Below are 17,452 nucleotides of genomic sequence, written 5' to 3'. Positions count from 1 at the left end.
GAGGGTCAGTGCTGAGGGAGCGCCGCACTGTCGGAAGGTCGGTGCTGAGGGAGCGCCGCGCTATCTTTCGGGATGAGACATTAAACCCGAGGTCCCTGTCTGCCCCCTGGGGTGGATGGGGAAGATCCCATGGCCTCCATTGGGAGAATGTGGAGGCGGGTGTGATGTTGGGGGGATGGGCTTAGTGGGGGTCTGGCCAATTTCTGGCTTGTGGTTTGGTTGCACAATATTGTCTAAGGTCCGGGTGTCATTTCTAAACTGAAGCTGATGTTGTTTGAGGAATTTCCCAATTCAGAAAGTGTCTGACCACAGCAAACACTAAGTTGCTGATGAATGAGTCTCTCACACACTCTGATCCACAAGACCGACCGACACACTTGTCCACATCCAGGTCAACCAGCGGCTTCACCTATCCCTCCCCACCCTCTGGGACTGTCTGCAGCTCTCCCTCCACCGGAAACTCAAGCTCATCGCAAGACCCTCCCCCCAACCCCAACTACCCACCCCCCCACCACCCCCCCGCCCCACCCCCCCAACCACCAACACCAACCCCCAGGTCCGAACTTCACCCGTCACTCTCCCTACGCTCGCTAACCCACACTGGCTCCCGGACCGCAACACCTCCACTTTCAAATTCTCATCCTCATTTCCAACACCCTCTTCAACGCCCCTCCCTATCTCTGTAACCTCCTCCAGCCCCTACACCCCTCCCTATCTCTGTAACCTCCTCCAGCCCCTACACCCCTCCCTATCTCTGTAACCGCCTCCAGCCCCTACACCCCTATCTCTGTAACCTCATACAGCCCCAACACCCCTCCCTATCTCTGTAACCTCCTCCAGCCCCTACACCCCTCCCTATCTCTGTAACCTCAAGCCCCTACACCCCTCCCTATCTCTGTAACCTCCTCCAGCCCCTACAACCCTCCCTATCTCTGTAACCTCCTCCAGCCCCTACAACCCTCCCTATCTCTGTAACCTACTCCAGCCCCTACACTCCTCCCTATCTCTGTAACCTCCTCCAGCCCCTACAACCCTCCCAATCTCTGTAACCTCCTCCAGCCCCTACAACCCTCCCAATCTCTGTAACCTCCTCCAGCCCCTATAACCCTCCCTATCTCTGTAACCTCCTCCAGCCCCTACAACCCTCCCTATCTCTGTAACCTCCTCCAGCCCCTACACCCCTCCCTTTCTCTGTAACCTCCTCCAGCCTCTACACTCCTCCCTTTCTCTGTAACCTCCTCCAGCCCCTACAACCCTCCCTATCTCTGTAACCTCCTCCAGCCCCTACACCCCTCCCTTTCTCTGTAACCTCCTCCAGCCCCTACAACCCTCCCTATCTCTGTAACCTCCTCCAGCCCCTACACTCCTCCCTATCTCTGTAACCTCCTCCAGCCCCTACACCCCTCCCTATCTCTGTAACCTCCTCCAGCCCCTACACCCCTCCCTATCTCTGTAACCTCCTCCAGCCCCTACAACCCTCCCTATCTCTGTAACCTCCTCCAGCCCCTACACTCCTCCCTATCTCTGTAACCTCCTCCAGCCCCTACACACCTCCCTATCTCTGTAACCTCCTCCAGCCCGTACACCCCTCCCTATCTCTGTAACCTCCTCCAGCCCGTACAAACCTCCCTATCTCTGTAACCTCCTCCAGCCCGTACACCCCTCCCTATCTCTGTAACCTCCTCCAGCCCCAACAACCCTCCCTATCTCTGTAACCACCTCCAGCCCCTAAAACCCTCCCTATCTCTGTAACCTCCTCCAGCCCCAACAACCCTCCCTATCTCTGTAACTACCTCCAGCCCCTAAAACCCTCCCTATCTCTGTAACCTCCTCCAGCCCCTACATCCCTCCCTATCTCTGTAACCTCCTCCAGCCCCTAAACCCCCCTATCTCTGTAACCTCCTCCAGCCCCTACAACCCTCCCTCTCTCTGTAACCTTCTCCTGCCCCTACAACCCTCCCTATCTCTGTAACCTCCTCAAGCCCCTACACCCCTCCCTATCTCTGTAACCTCCTCCAGCCCCTACAACCCTCCCTATCTCTGTAACCTCCTCCAGCCCCTACACTCCTCCCTATCTCTGTAGCCTCCTCCAGCCCCTACAACCCTCCCTATCTCTGTAACCTCCTCCAGCCCCTACTCCCCTCCCTATCTCTGTAACCTCCTCCAGCCCCTACACCCCTCCCTATCTCTGTAACCTCCTCCGGTCACTACACCCCTCCCTATCTCTGTAACCTCCTCAAGCCCCTACACCCCTCCCTATCTCTGTAACCTCCTCCAGCCCCTACAACCCTCCCTATCTCTGTAACCTCCTCCAGCCCCTATACTCCTCCCTATCTCTGTAACCTCCTCCAGCCCCTACAACCCTCCCTATCTCTGTAACCTCCTCCAGCCCCTACACCCCTCCCTATCTTTGTAACCTCCTACAATCCTCCAAGATTCTATCTGATTTAAGCTCCTGTATTGGGATTTATTTTGCAGTGCTGAAGGCGCTATTTAAATGCAAGAGACTGTTGCAGTCGGAGTACAAATTCACTGCCTCAGTCACCGTATAACTGCCTACGGTTGAGTCACAGACACAGCCCCACACAGGGGCAGAGAGCAAGGGGGGCCTCAATTCTGATCCCGACACGTACACGCAGTGGAAACAGGGATAATTTGACCATCCATTACTCGAACTTTGGCGTCTGCTGTTCGACTGTGGGAGGCTTCGCAGCTGAGGCCAAGCCCCCCATCCTCACCCCCCAACACGCTTGCACGCATGTCTGTTCTGGCTGCCGGTCCCTTCCCTTCCACCCAGGCTGCTGTCTACCTGCCCCGGCACATTCCTGTCCTGCAGGCTCGGTTCAGGGGTCAAAGGGCAAGTCACGTGGAGCCAAGAACCTTCAAGGTGGACATTCGGCCGGTGTTTCTCCAATGGCCAATGCTCCTGGCAGTGAGGCGCAGCACCAGGCGGTGCCTGAATGCACCCACCAGCAGGGCACACAGAGGTCAGTTCAGTTCCAGGTACAAGCCCTCCAGCCGGTTAATCAGTGATCAGATTCCAGAAACAAGGAAGTGTGAATTTGAGAATTAAATCCCAGCTCAGATCGCTTCCTCCCTCCCTACTCTCGCTGTCAGAAACAAAGAACTTCATTCCTCTTATTCAGAACACAAACACTGTTTCCCACACTCACACACATATACACACACACGTACACACACATATACACACACATATACACACACACACATATACACACACACACATATACACACACACACATATACACACACACAGACACAGATACATATACACACACACACACACACATATACACACAGACATATACACACACACAGATATACACACACAGATATACACACACACAGAGATATACACACACAGAGATATACACACACAGAGATATACACACATACACACACACACAGACACACATATACACACACACACAGATATACACACGCACATATACACACACACAGACAAATATCTACACACACACACAGATATACACACACACAGATACACATACAGATATACACACACACACACATATACACACACAGATATACACACATACAGATATACACACACAGACACACACACACATATACACAAACACAGATACACATATACACACACACAGATACACATATACACACACACAGATATACACACATATACACACACACATATACACATACACAGATATACACACATATACACACACACAGATATACACACATACACACACACATATACACATACACAGATATACACACATATACACACACACATATACACATACACAGATATACACACATATACACATACACAGATATACACACATATACACACACACATATACACATACACAGATATACACACATATACACACACACATATACACACACACATATACACACACACATATACACACACAGACATACACACACAGACATACACACACAGACATACACACACACAGATATACACATATACACACACAGACATATACACATACACAGATATACACACATATACACACACACATATACATACACATATACACATATAAACACACAAAGACACACATAGATATACACACACACACTCTCTCACATTCCATCTGTCCCACACCCTCCCTCCCTCTCACACACACACTCATTCGCGCGCGCGCGCACCCTACCTCGTTCCCTCGTGCGCGTGCGCACCCTCCCTCGTTCCCTCGCGCGCGCGCGCACCCTCCCTCGTTCCCTCGCGCGCACCCTCCCTCGTTCCCTCCCTCGCGCGCGCACCCTCCCTCGTTCCCTCCCTCATGCGCGCACCCACCCTTGTTCCCTCCCTCGCACGCGCACCCTCCCTCGTTCCCTGCCTCACGCACGCACCCTCCCTCGCACGTGCGCGCACCCTCCCTCCCTCGCGCGCGCACCCTCCCTCGTTCCCTCCCTCGCGCGCGCACCCTCCCTCGTTCCCTCCCTCGCGCGCGCGCACCCTCCCTTGTTCCCTCCCTCGCGCGCACACACTCTCTCGTTCCCTCCCTCGCACGTGCACCCTCCCTCGTTCCCTCCCTCGCGCGCGCACCCTCCCTCGCGCACACTCTCTCGTTCCCTCCCTCGCGCACACTCTCTCGTTCCCTCCCTCGCGCACACTCTCTCGTTCCCTCCCTCGCGCACACTCTCTCGTTCCCTCCCTCGCGCACACTCTCTCGTTCCCTCCCTCGCGCACACTCTCTCGTTCCCTCCCTCGCGCACACTCTCTCGTTCCCTCCCGCGCGCACACTCTCTCGTTCCCTCCCGCGCGCACACTCTCTCGTTCCCTCCCGCGCGCACACTCTCTCGTTCCCTCCCGCGCGCACACTCTCTCGTTCCCTCCCTCGCGCGCGCACACTCTCTCGTTCCCTCCCTCGCGCGCGCACACTCTCTCGTTCCCTCCCTCGCGCGCGCACACTCTCTCGTTCCCTCCCTCGCGCGCGCACACTCTCTCGTTCCCTCCCTCGCGCGCGCACACTCTCTCGTTCCCTCCCTCGCGCGCGCACACTCTCTCGTTCCCTCCCTCGCGCGCGCACACTCTCGTTCCCTCCCTCGCGCGCGCACACTCTCTTGTTCCCTCCCTCGCGCGCGCACACTCTCTCGTTCCCTCACTCACGTGCGCTCTCTCCCTCGCTCCCTCCTCTCTCACTCACACCCTGTCCCCCTCACCCTTGCTCTCTCTCTCGTTCATGCACTCGCTCTATCTTTCACACTCACAGTGACACACATACCCACACTCACTCGCTGCCTGTTTGACACATTCGCTTGCTCCCACATGCTCCCTCGCTCTCTATGGTCGGATCTGTAATTGGATGAGGCTCGGCGCCACACTTTAGGCCACCGTTTGGAATATCCCCTCCAGTTTTGTGACTGTTAGTCTTTGGGGACAGGCGAGTGAGGGGACAGAGAGGGGAGGCTGGAGGCACTGACGCAGCGCATCAGGACAGAGCTGAGTTGGAGGAGGTCTGATACATCTTGCCATCGTAGTTTCATTTTGAAGCAGGAGTCCTTTCTGCCCATCGAGTCCCTGCTATCAAGTGTCAAATTCTCAACGCTTCACAATGATTCACTGCCTGCAAAACTTCTGCGTTTGCAAGAGTGTGAAACACGAGGTTTGTTCCTCTTGCTCTCGTGGACCAACACTGCAACCCCTTAAAAGCAGTATCCCGTAACAACTCCTAGACCACATGTTAAATGAAACTCACTTTAAACTCCTTACTGAACCCGTTGTCTGCTCCAACTGCCTCTTCCAGCGAGGCGAGGTGATTGAAGAAGTCTCGGAAAGTCCTCTCCATGGTCCAGGGTGGCTCAGCCCAGCTACGAGGCTTTCTCCCGCACTTCAACCTGGGGTGGCTTCACTCTCTCCCCTCTCTGGGCTTGCCCTTCTCCCATCCACTCCTGGCGCAAGGGCTGCCCTCCTCAACTGCCCGGCTCAACCCCTGGTGCCAGTCTCTGCTGCTTTGAGAGGTGGACGCTATGGTCTGAAGCCCTGCAGTAATCGTCGCTTACTCTGCAGTCATCCTGTGTCAGGTGTGCATCATCCTCTTGAGGCCCCTCGCACTTTCTCCCTCTCTCTACATGCTCTCTACTGCCAACCCCTCTCCTCAAACCCTCCGGGTCTCTGTCTCCCCCTCTCTCTAAACCCTCTCGCACTAACTCTCCCCTTCTCTCTAAACCCTCTCGACTGACTCTCCCCCGCTCTCTAAACCCTCTCGACTGACTCTCCCCCGCTCTCTAAACCCTCTCGACTGACTCTCCCCCGCTCTCTAAACCCTCTCGACTGACTCTCCCCCGCTCTCTAAACCCTCTCGACTGACTCTCCCCCGCTCTCTAAACCCTCTCGACTGACTCTCCCCCGCTCTCTAAACCCTCTCGACTGACTCTCCCCCGCTCTCTAAACCCTCTCGACTGACTCTCCCCCACTCTCTGGACCCTCACGAATGACTCTGTCTTTCTTTCTCTCTCTCTACTTCACCCTCTCTTTTTTTCCCTTCTCTTTATTTTCTTTCCCCCCCCCCCCCCCGTCTCACTCTCTCTCTCTCTTTGGCTCTCTCACTCTGTCTGTATCTCTGTCTCTGTCCCTCTGTCACACACTCTCTCTCTATCTGTCTCTCTCTCTCCCCCTCTCTCTGTCTGTATCTGTCTCTCTGTATCTCTATCTGACTGTCTATTTCTGTATCTCTGTTTTTCTCTCTATCTATTTTGCCCTTCAGTTTTTCCTCTTTACATCTCTCCCTCCTCCACGCTCCAAGTGACAAACTTTCAGACAACTTTTTCCAGCTTGAAGTTTAAGCCACGCCCTCAGTTGCTGACTGGCTGGTGCCATGCTCAGCCTCTATCCTGATTGGGTAGCGAGCTGCCCATCAGGGCCAGCCCGCCCCAAACCCCCGCGGCCAGGTTGACACCGCCCCCTCCATCACTACTGGCGCAAGGGGCACGTCAATCAGTGTTGTCTGCATTTCTATTGGCTAACGGTCCGACCGCCTTACCCCCCCAACGATGATTGGTGACTGCCAACATCAATCAGAGAAACCCGAGGCTTGATTGGCTGAGGGCGGCAGGGAGGTGGGGCTAACGGAGCCCTTCCCAAATGGCTGAAAGGCGGACCAATCACGGGCGGCGCCCTCCTCATTACCTCTCCCTCCCCCCCCCACTCCCCCCCCCCCCCCCCAAACAACTCCGGCATCCCCATTGGGTGAGGAGGAAGCGGCGCGTGGGCGGACTCGAGGCCGAATGGCGAAGAGGCAGGGGATGGGGCCGCCTGATTGGCTGACGGTGTCCGGACCAATTGGGAAGGGGGAGGGGTTGGGCGGCGAATGGTGGAAGGGCAGAGGTGGGGCTGGGAGAAGGAGCGCTCTGATTGGCGGAGGGCGCAGAGCGGAGGGAGGTGGGGGGTGGGGTGCCGGTGCGAAAATCGAGACCCAGGATCCGGATCGGGAGCGGGAGCAGCCAGGCCCGAAACCCGGGGAGAGCGAGGGAGATGTGAGGGTGCGTATATTACGTCACTGTGGATACATCACTGGGTGTGGATAGGTCTCTGGGGGTGTATATGTCATGGGGTGGGGGAGGGGGGGTTTACATCACTGGGGAGGGGGGGTGGCGGGTACGTCACGGGGGAGCATGTATAAATGTCATTGGGGAGGGGGGGTGTTTACATCACTGGGGGGGGGGGTGGGGTGGATAGGTCACAGGGGAGGGTCGGGAGTTGGATAGGTCACGAGGTGGGGAGGGGGATGGATATATCACGGGGGAGGGTGGGGGTGTATCTGTCACTGGGGGGGTGTATATATCACTGGTGGGTGTGAGGTTGTTTATTTCACTGGGGGGTGTATAGTTTGCTGGGGGGTGGTGAGCGTATATAGGTCGCTGAGGGGGTGTGTGTGTTTAGGTCATGGGGGGGGGAGGGGGTGGGGTTGTATATATCACTGGGGGGGTGGTGAGCGTGTATAGGTCGCTGTGGAGGTGGGCTTGTATAGGTTGCTCGCGGAGAGGAGATGTATATGTCGCTTGATTGGGGGTGTGTATATGTCACTGGGAAGGAGGGGTTTATATATCACTGGGGGTGGGAGTATATATAGGACTTGGGGTGGGTGGGGAGTGCATGCATCATTGGGAGGTGGGGGTGTATAGGTCGCTGTGGGGTGAGGGGTTCTATACGTTGTTGGGTGTATACATCACTGGTGGAGGGGTTGTATACGTTGCTGGGTGGAGGAGGGGGTGTATAGATAGCTGGAGGGTGGGGGAGTGTATTTCACTGGGAGGGGTGAATATCACCGGGGTGGGGAGGGGGTGTATATTGCTGGGGGGGGCGGGGAGGGGCTGTATATCGCTGGGGGAGAGGGGCTGTATATCGCTGGGAGGGGGGGGTGTATATCGCTGGGGGGAAGGAGATGTATATTACTTGGGGGAGAAGTATATCACTGGGGGGGTGGGCATGTATTGGTCGCTGAGGGGGTGAGAGATTGTATACGTCGCTGTGGGGAGGGGTTGTATCTGTTGCTGGGGGGAGGGGGTGCATATCGCTGGGGAGAGGGGGTGTATATCACTGGGGGGAGAGGGTGTATATCACTGGGGGGGAGGGGGTATATATCATTGGGGGTGTGTACATCACTGGGGGGGGAGGAGTTGTATATGTCGCTGGGGGGAGGGTTGTATATGTTGCTGGGAGGGAGGGGGTATATATCACTGGGTGGGTGTATATCTCTGGAGGGGAGGGGGTGTATATCACTGGGTGGGTGTATATCACTGCAAGGGAGGGGGTGTATATCACTGGAGGGGAGGGGGTGTATATCACTGAGTGGGTGTATATCACTGGGCGGGTGTATATCACTGGAGGGGAGGGCATGTATATCACTGGGTGGGTGTGTATCACGGGTGGGTGTATATCACTGGAGGGGAAGGGGTGTATATCACTGGGTGGGTGTATATCACTGGAGGGGAGGGAGTGTATATCACTGGGTGTGTGTATATCACTGGGGTGAGTGTATATCATGGTGGGGTGTATATCACTGGGTGGGTGTATATCACTGGAGGGGAGGGAGTGTATATCACTGGGTGTGTATATCACTGGGGTGAGTGTATATCATGGTGGGGTGTATATCACTGGGTGGGTGTATATCACTGGAGAGGAGGGAGTGTATATCACTGGGGGTGTGTATATCACTGGGTGGGTGTATATCACTGGGGGTGTGTATGTCACTGGGTGGGTGTATATCACTGGAGGGGAGGGAGTGTATATCACTGGAGGGGAGGGAGTGTATATCACTGGGTGGGTGTATATCACTGGGTGGGTGTATATATATCACTGGGTGGGTGTATATATATCACTGGGCGGGTGTATATATATCACTGGGCGGGTGTATATATATCACTGGGCGGGTGTATATATATCACTGGGCGGGTGTATATATATCACTGGGCGGGTGTATATCACTGGGCGGGTGTATATCACTGTGGGGCGAGTGGGACGATCCAATTCCCTTTTGAAAGTTCCGACAGGCTGTGCCTCCTCCTTGCTCTCGGGCATTTCCTAACCAGTGTGAAGGTGGGAGGGGGAGAGTGTGCTGATCGCTGGGCCATCGTTGGGATGGGAGCCCGCTCTCGCCCCTGAGCTGCCAGGGCTGTAGGCTCCAGTCCCATCCCCCAGGGCACGAGCGGCGGGTTGGGCACTCCGGTGCCGTGCCGAGGGAGAGCCGCCTTGTCGAGAGGCGCCGCCTTTCAGACGAGACGTTGGATCCCATCTGGGAAAGGAGCAGCCTTTGGCCGGCCAGCCCCCCCGGGTGACCCTCCCCGGGCGAACTTCCTTCCCTCCAGCCCGGGAAACATCCCTTAACCACTGCTCCCAGTTTCCCTGTCACTCGGCCCGTTCTGTGTCCACGTCCCTGTTATCCCCCGGACCAGCAGCGCCTCGAAGAGGTGGGGGGGTGGGGGGGTTTGGTTTTATCGACCGTTCACTCAAGTTCTGAGCCACCTCGTTGCCCCCTCAAGCCCTGCCCTTTGTGGACAGGAGCGTCCCTGCGTCGGGTTAACCTTCATACCTTCTTTGCTTGTGGCTATCCTGTGGGTACCAGCGGGCTGTGCGACTGGGTCAGTGGGCACTGGCGTGATATACACCCCCTCCCCCAGTGATATACACCCCCTCCCCCCAGTGATATATACACCCACCCAGTGATATATACACCCACCCAGTGATATATACACCCACCCAGTGATATACACGCCCTCCCCCCCAGTGATATACACGCCCTCCCCCCAGTGATATACACGCCCTCCCCCCAGTGATATACACGCCCTCCCCCCAGTGATATACACGCCCTCCCCCCAGTGATATACACGCCCTCCCCCCAGTGATATACACGCCCTCCCCCCAGTGATATACACCCCCTCGCCCCAGTGATATACACCCCCTCGCCCCAGTGATATACGCCCCCCCAAGTGATATACGCCCCCCCCAGTGATATTGACCCCCCCCCCCCCCCAGTGATATGCACCTGCCCCTCTGGTTGTGGTGTAGCTGTACAGCATCTCCCTTTTCCGAAGAGTTCCTCCCGCTGTGCTATCGGCTGCTGTGTTGAATTCATGCCTGACCTCTCCTGCCTCGTAGACCTCAGCTTTTGTTGGGGGGGGGAGGAGGGACACACTCCTGTTACGGGACAGAATGGGGGTTTGATTTGGAACAGCATCTGATTTCCCCACTCGCCACCACCACCACCCCCCCCCCCCTCCGCCCCCCGACCCCCTGGCCATCTGTAAACGGACTTTTGATCCCCCCTCTCCCTTTATAAGCGGTGGGTCGTATTCCCCAACCCTTCGCTTCTTTTTGGGGTGGTCCAATCCTCTACTCACCGGAGACGGGGTGAAAATCAGAGGGTTAGCGTTGGAGAGGGTGTGGCTGCGTAACACCCGGTGCGTTGGCCCTGTGCCTCTTTCTCTCCCTTAGCCCTCTCTCATTGGCCAAAATAAAGGAAGTCCAGCGTCAAAATTCCAACGGTGCGTTCCTTCAGAGAGTTACCCACTTATCCAGCAGCGCCGACTTCCACGGAGGGAGAAGCTGGTAGGGGTGAATTCGTCCTGGAGTAGGCACCGGCAGGGAAGTTCTGCTGCTCCAGTAGAAACAGTGTCAATGTGGATTGGGCAATTTGGATCTGGTTCTGCTGACGTTTTGTTGATGGACGATGGCAGATATCCTCCCTAGGCAACATTTACAGGCGCTAGCAGCTTTGGGGGGTGGGGGGGAGGATTGAAACCACCCCCCCCCCCCCCCGCCACTCCCTCCACAGTGGGCATCATGTGACGTAACTCCCACTTCCTACCCCTGGTTTACCAGAGGTTCCGGGGCCCTTTCTCCTCGCCGTCAATCCGTGAAGGGCCTTTGTGTGGCCCCTTTGGAAGTCAGTGTCTCTCTGCCAGTACTGGGGCCATTAAGCACCTCCTCAGGGGTAACGAGATTGTAGCTGCTCTGGATGCCAGGAGCTTCCCAGTGTGAGAGTCATAGTCAGCGATGGCTTCAGTCATTGTAAAGCCTCTGTCCTGTTTTAAAAAACAGATAACTAATTTTATGAAATTAATATTTTCTTTCATGTCATCTTGGCATGACATGACTGAAGAGGATTCTACACTACATCTGTCTTGCGTGGTACCTGTCGTGTCCCCCCCACTATCTCTCCGGTGAATGATGGCACATTGTGGTATGGTGCATCGTAATTCCCTCAAATTACCCCAATATCCTTTTGTCTGCCTCGTGCTCGTCCTGGTGTCAGTTCTGCTAACACCCCTGCACCCTACCAAGCAACTTACTGTTTCCCGCAACAGATTCCACATTAATTCATTCACCGGTCGTGGGCTTCACCGGCTGGGCCGTGCATTTATTGCCCCTCCCTAGCCAGGCTCACCCTCGACTTTCTCAACAGGGCTGCCCAACTGTTTATTCCTGACTCACAAGGGTACCTCCCCCCCCCCAACTCATGTATCTGCTTTAGGTTTCCTGGCGTCCGCTCGAGTACCCGTGCTCCGTGGGTATCGCGGACATCGCTTCGGGCTGCTCTCCGTGAGACTTTACGCCCCTTCGTCACTGAATTCATCGATCGTCTGCGCGTGACTCCCCAATTTGTTTGCCTAGGTCCGCACCGCCCGATTCCAGAGCAAATCCTCTGTCGTGGGCCCCCTGTTCCTTCTCCAGTGCTTTATCAAGTTGGACGCTTGATTTGCGGAGCTTGTGGCTCCTTGTGGTTGACGCTCCCGCCGCCCTACACTTCCTCCGTCCTTTCCAAGGAAGGGGAGCCTGCACATCCCTGCCGTTATACTGGGCTGCGTGCTCTTAACAGTTCCTGGGTCTTGGCCGAACACCGCAGGGGTAAACCTATACCTTTATTATATAGTCGTTTGGTAGTACACAACCTGAGCATTGCTGAAAAGGAAGAGATATCTCGAAGCACAGTGTGCCAGGATGCTTCGCAAGAATATCACTGTAAGGAGAAAACAATGATTTACACTGCACGTGAAGAGAGTGCAGCACTATTCTTGCACAGTGTGCCAGGATGCTTCGCGAGAATATCACTGTAAGGAGAAAACAACGAGTTATACTGTACATGAAGAGAGTGCAGCACTATTCTTGCACAGTGTGCCAGGATGCTTCGGGAGAATATCACTGTAAGGAGAAAACAACGAGTTATACTGCACATGAAGAGAGTGCAGCACTATTCTTGCACAGTGTGCCAGGATGCTTCGCAAGGATATCAGTGTAAGGCGAAAACAACGATTTATACTGCACGTGAAGAGAGTGCAGCACTATTCTTGCAAAGTGTCCTGATGAGTGCAAGATGAAAAACTTCGACATGTCTTTTTATTTTTCCAGCGATACTCAAGTTCTACTTTATTTAGCACCATGGGCCCCAGCTCAAGGGTGTACATTATCGGACAATACCTTGTCTCCTATCGTTATTTACACAAGCCCATTTTCAGGAAACGGGACTGAACTCCGGACAAGGTCAGAACAGTTTGTTCAGCCTTTAGCTTGGTTGTTGTGTGTGTCCCTGTAACGATGGTGGTGGTGGTAGGAGGCAGTGGTGATGTCTGGGTCGATCCTCTGGGCAAATGCGCCATAACCCACTGGCCTGACCCTGTTGTCCTCTACTCGTGCACCTTTCCCAGCCCTGCTGGCTGACGCCTTGGGAGGAGACAGGCTCGTAATATATTGGGACGTTGTAAAATCCTCGGTTAGTTGCATCTCACGTGCTTTCTCACAAACTCAGGTCCAATGCGTGCTGTGGTCAGGTTGGTAAAGGTGTGACCCGGTTTGTGCTGCCTGACACCCCCTACTGCCTGGATCCCACCGACCTGCAGGGACCCCCCGCCCTCCCCCGGCGACAACCACACTTGCCCCAGTGTGAGACTCAATGTGCCTCATCCTTGGCTACAACTGTCAGAACCGGTGCTGCTATACCAAAGCCCCTTAGGCTGCTGGTCAGTGACAGTCTCAGCCCATGCGGTGGAGGCTCTGATGGTCGCTGGACGGATGAGTGGCAATTGGGTCTTCGTTTCTTATCGAGATAAGATCGCACGCTTAGTCGTTGGCCTTACCAGTTATAAATGGTCGCTTGGTAGGACAGAACTTGAGTGTTGCTGTAAAAGGAGACATGTCAAAGCTTTTCCTCTTGGACTCATCAGGACACTTTGCAGGAATTACCAGCATAAGGGGAAAACAACAATTTATACTGCACGTGAAGAGAGTGTCCAAGATGGTCTGTCCTGGTCGCACCCCTGTAAGACGAACAGACTCAGTTGTTGGACTGATTTACCTGAGACGGATGCTCCCAGGGTCCCTGTCCTTTCTCTCCCCAGTCCATGTTGTTGTCTCTGTCACTATCTGAGATGGATGGCGCTGCTGCTAACGGCTTCCCGGCCTCTCCCTCTGGTTTCCTGTCCTCAGGCGCTAACCCTGCTACGTAATCCCAGGCACAAATTTGTCAATATGACTATGCCCTCCTGCTTTGTTTTGGAGGCTTTCCGGGGCGGTGGGGAAACTGGTTATGGAGACGCCCGCCCCCTCCCCCTCAGTGTAGGTGGCCCTGTGGCAGCCATCCTTTTTCTGGGCCCTGACTCTCCCCGGCGCGGGTTTCTGACGCGTGCCCCGCACGGTTCCGACCCTCTCCCCGGCACCTTTTGACCATGTAGCTGTCGCTGTGCCCTTGCCTAAGCGATTATACGCCAAGTATCCCAGCAGCCTTTGCTTTGCGAGCTCATTCCCAGTCCCTTCTCATGGCCTCCAGCGTTACCTCCTGCTAATTGAGCCCCTTATCCCTTGGTGAACCGTGGTGAATTCTAACTTGGCTCACAAGCCTATGGGGCGATACTTTTTTTTTATTGAGTGCCTATTAGGAAGCCCCATGTGCACCACATCAAGAGGGTCGCCCTCATCGACCCTCTCCCGCCTCTTCAAAAACCTCCAGCCGGTTAGTTGGACAGGATTTGACCTTAACAAATGCGGGCTGAGCTCTCCATAATGAACCCACGTTTGCCCGAGTGACCTTTCATCTTGCCCCCGGATCATTGTTTCTAGAAGGCTCCCCAGCGCTGAGATTAAGCTGCAGTTTAACCTGCGTTGGCTGGGTTGGTCCTACCACCCTTGTTCCAAACGTTTGCAATTCTCCAGTCCTCTGATGTCACCCCGAGCCCAAGGAAGGCTGTAAAATTATTGCCAGTGCCTCCGCTTTTCCCACTCGGACTTCCCTCAGTACCCTTGGATGCATCTCATCTTTATCAGCTCTAACTACAGCCAGATTCTCTAATACCTCCTCCTTATCAATTTTCAGGCCCTCTAGCGTCTGAATGACCTTGTTCACCGTGACCTGGGTAGCAGCATCTTCCTTGGTGAAGACAGATGGCAAATATATGTTTAATACCCCTGCCTCCATTTGTAACTCCCCCCTCTCGATCCATAATCGGCCCCACTCCTCCTATTTCTATGTGTCTAGAAGGCTCTTGGATTCCCTGTTATGTTTGCTGCCAGTCTCTTCTCATACTCTCTCTTTGCTTCTATTGGTTGTTTTATCACACACCCTCCGAAAATTCCACATTCCGCCTGGTTGTCACCTGATTATCAACCTGATATCAGTCGTAGGCACCTGATTTCTGCTTCCTCTTACTCTCTATCTCTTTCCTCATCCACAGAGCTCTGGACTTGTTTGTCCCACCTTTCCCCCACACACATGGGAATGTACCTCAACTACGCCTAAACCATTCCCCTTAAGGGCAGCCCATTATTCAGTTTGTGTTTTGCCTGCCAATTCTTCATTCTAATTTGACTAAGTCAGGCCCGTTCAAACCACACTGAAATAGGTGCTGTCACAAGTTTAAAAACTCATTCACGGAGATGTGGGTGTTGCTGGCATCTTGCCCATCTCTAGTTGCCCTTGAGAATGTGGTGGTGAGCCGCCTACATTCCATGTGGTGTAGGTACCGTAAGGGAGGGAGTTCCAGGATTGTGACCGAGCCACAGTGAAGGAATGGCCGATATATTTCCAAGTCGGGATGGTGAGTGGGGCTCGGAGGGGACCTTACAGGTGGTGGTGTTCCCCATGTGTCTGCTGCCCTTGTCCTTCTAGGTGGTAGAGGTGGTGGGTTTGGGCGGCGCTGTCGAAGGAGCCTTGGCGAGTTGTTGCAGTGCATCTTGTAGATGGTACACACACTGCTGCCACTGTGGTGGTGGAGGGAGTGAATGTTTGTGGATGTGATGCCAATCAAACAGTGCTGCTTTGTCCTGGACGGTGTCAAGTTTCTTGAGTGTTGTGGGAGCTGCACTCATCCAGGCAAGTGGGGAGTATCCCATCACACTCCTGACTTGTGCCTTGTAGATGGTGGACAGGCTTTGGGGAGTCAGGAGGTGAGTTACGTTCCGCAGGATTCCCAGCCTCTGACCTGCTCTTGTCATTTTAGCTCTAGTTTATCCTTTTTCCATAGCTAACCTAAACCTTGTGATACAATGATCGCCCTTCTGTAAACATTCACCGACTGATCCTTAATGCTTGGCCTACCTCATTCCCAGGAACTGGGGATCTGGAATTTCTTGGCAAACTCCTTGCTCTGAGTTTACCCACCAGTCGATTGTAATCGAGCAGCAGGAGGACAGGGCTACTGCGTACGGTACTGGTCTCCTTATTGAAGGAAGGGTGTCAATGTGTTGGAAGCAGTTCAGAGCAGGTTCACCAGACTAATACCTGGAATGGGCGGGGTTGTCTTATGAGGGAAGGATGGGCTTGTCTCCGCTGGAGTTCAGAAGAGTGAGAGGCAACTTGATTGAAGCCTATAAGATCCTGAGGGGTCTCGACAGGGTGGAGGTGGAAAGGACGTTTCCTCTTGTGGGAGAATTTAGAACGAGGGTGGGGGGGGGGGGGGGGGTCACTGTTTAAAAATAAGGGGTCGCCCATTTAAGACAGAGGTGAGGAGAAATGTTTTCTGTCAGAGCTGTGAGTGTTTGCAACTGTCCCCCTCGAAGGGCGGTGGAAACAAGAGGGTTTGAGCATTTATAAGGCCGAGTTAGGTTCTCGATTCACAAGGGGAGGGGTGAAGGGCTATCGGCGGGTGGGCAAGAGTGTGCGGTTGAGGTTACAGTCATGATCTTGCTGAGCGAGGGAGTAGGCTCGAGGTGGGGGGGTGGAGGTGGTGAGTGGCTTGCTGCTGCTCCTAATTCGTACATGTGTATGTTTGTGGGAGAGCGATTTTGCGGGGGGAGGGGTGGGGGGTGGGTGGGGAGGCGAGTCTAGCAGACTTCCAGAGTGGGGGGGGTGTCCAGGAAAGAGAGAGCCAGCCTCTGTTGCGGGGGGTGGCAGGGCTGGTTTCCCTCCTCGTTGCTGAGTCTCTGCCTCTGTTAGAAACGTACTCGGCTGAGTCATGTCTGCATGCTGAAGCCTCGATGAGGTTCTGAGCGTGTGGTCATGGGTATAAATAACCCCGGGGGCTGGGGGCTGCAAACCCGCCATCGGTTCATCCTCTTGCCTGTCTCTGTCCGGCACCAGCCGACCACGTTCCATTTTCAGCCTCCAGTCCTGCCTGCTATTTGCAGGATCGCGAGCGTGCCTCGCCACACAGGCCGATCCCACGCCTGCACAAACTGATTGGTGGGGGGGGGTGCTGACTGGAAATGGGCTCCCAGGCTGCTGCCTGTGTCAATATAAATAGGGCCCCTATTTATAAAAGCCGTCGGACACTGGTGGGGTCAGGGAGGGGCCTGCTGGCTGTGCCTGAGCACAGTGACTGGTTAACCGTTGCGCGATGGTGCAGCGCGCGGGGAGTGCAGCACTGCAGTGGCGCCGCCGCTTGCTTCAACCTCGGGAGGGTCTAAAAGATCTCGCGATTGGGAGAAGAGTGGGGCTGTGGGGAAGGGCCGGGGATGGAGGGGTGGGGGGGGGTGGGGGTTCTGGGG

At 54.9% G+C, this 17,452-nt stretch overlaps 2 protein-coding genes across 5 annotated transcripts in view; one reads left to right on the top strand and one right to left on the bottom strand.

Moving 5' to 3' along the window:
- LOC121274198 (tyrosine-protein phosphatase non-receptor type 18-like) overlaps positions 1–6,194 on the bottom strand; it is a gene marked incomplete at its 3' end in the record, with an annotated part of 29,730 nt that extends 23,536 nt beyond the window's left edge. Inside the window, exon 1 of the mRNA XM_041181399.1 lies at positions 5,739–6,194. Coding sequence (XP_041037333.1) covers positions 5,739–5,828 — 90 coding nt within the window. The remainder of the gene's footprint in view (positions 1–5,738) is intronic.
- Positions 6,195–7,403: 1,209 nt separating this feature from the next.
- Positions 7,404–17,452, top strand: part of LOC121274197 (vacuolar fusion protein MON1 homolog B-like) — a 32,148-nt gene continuing 22,099 nt past the window's right edge. For 2 of the 4 annotated variants that reach the window (XM_041181396.1, XM_041181395.1), the window contains exon 1: positions 15,529–15,564. In XM_041181396.1, the coding sequence (XP_041037330.1) occupies positions 15,537–15,564 (28 nt within the window). In that variant the 5' untranslated portion in view covers positions 15,529–15,536. Of the gene's footprint in view, positions 7,522–15,528; positions 15,565–15,874; positions 15,914–17,452 lie in introns of those variants that run through there. The other 2 variants (XM_041181397.1, XM_041181398.1) reach the window with 2 other exon arrangements.

This window comes from Carcharodon carcharias (genome assembly GCF_017639515.1).
Source record: "Carcharodon carcharias isolate sCarCar2 chromosome 35 unlocalized genomic scaffold, sCarCar2.pri SUPER_35_unloc_17, whole genome shotgun sequence".
Classification (NCBI taxonomy): domain Eukaryota; kingdom Metazoa; phylum Chordata; class Chondrichthyes; order Lamniformes; family Lamnidae; genus Carcharodon; species Carcharodon carcharias.
The sequence above is the reverse complement of the archived record's forward strand: the minus strand, read 5'-3'. Positions and strand labels throughout refer to the sequence as shown.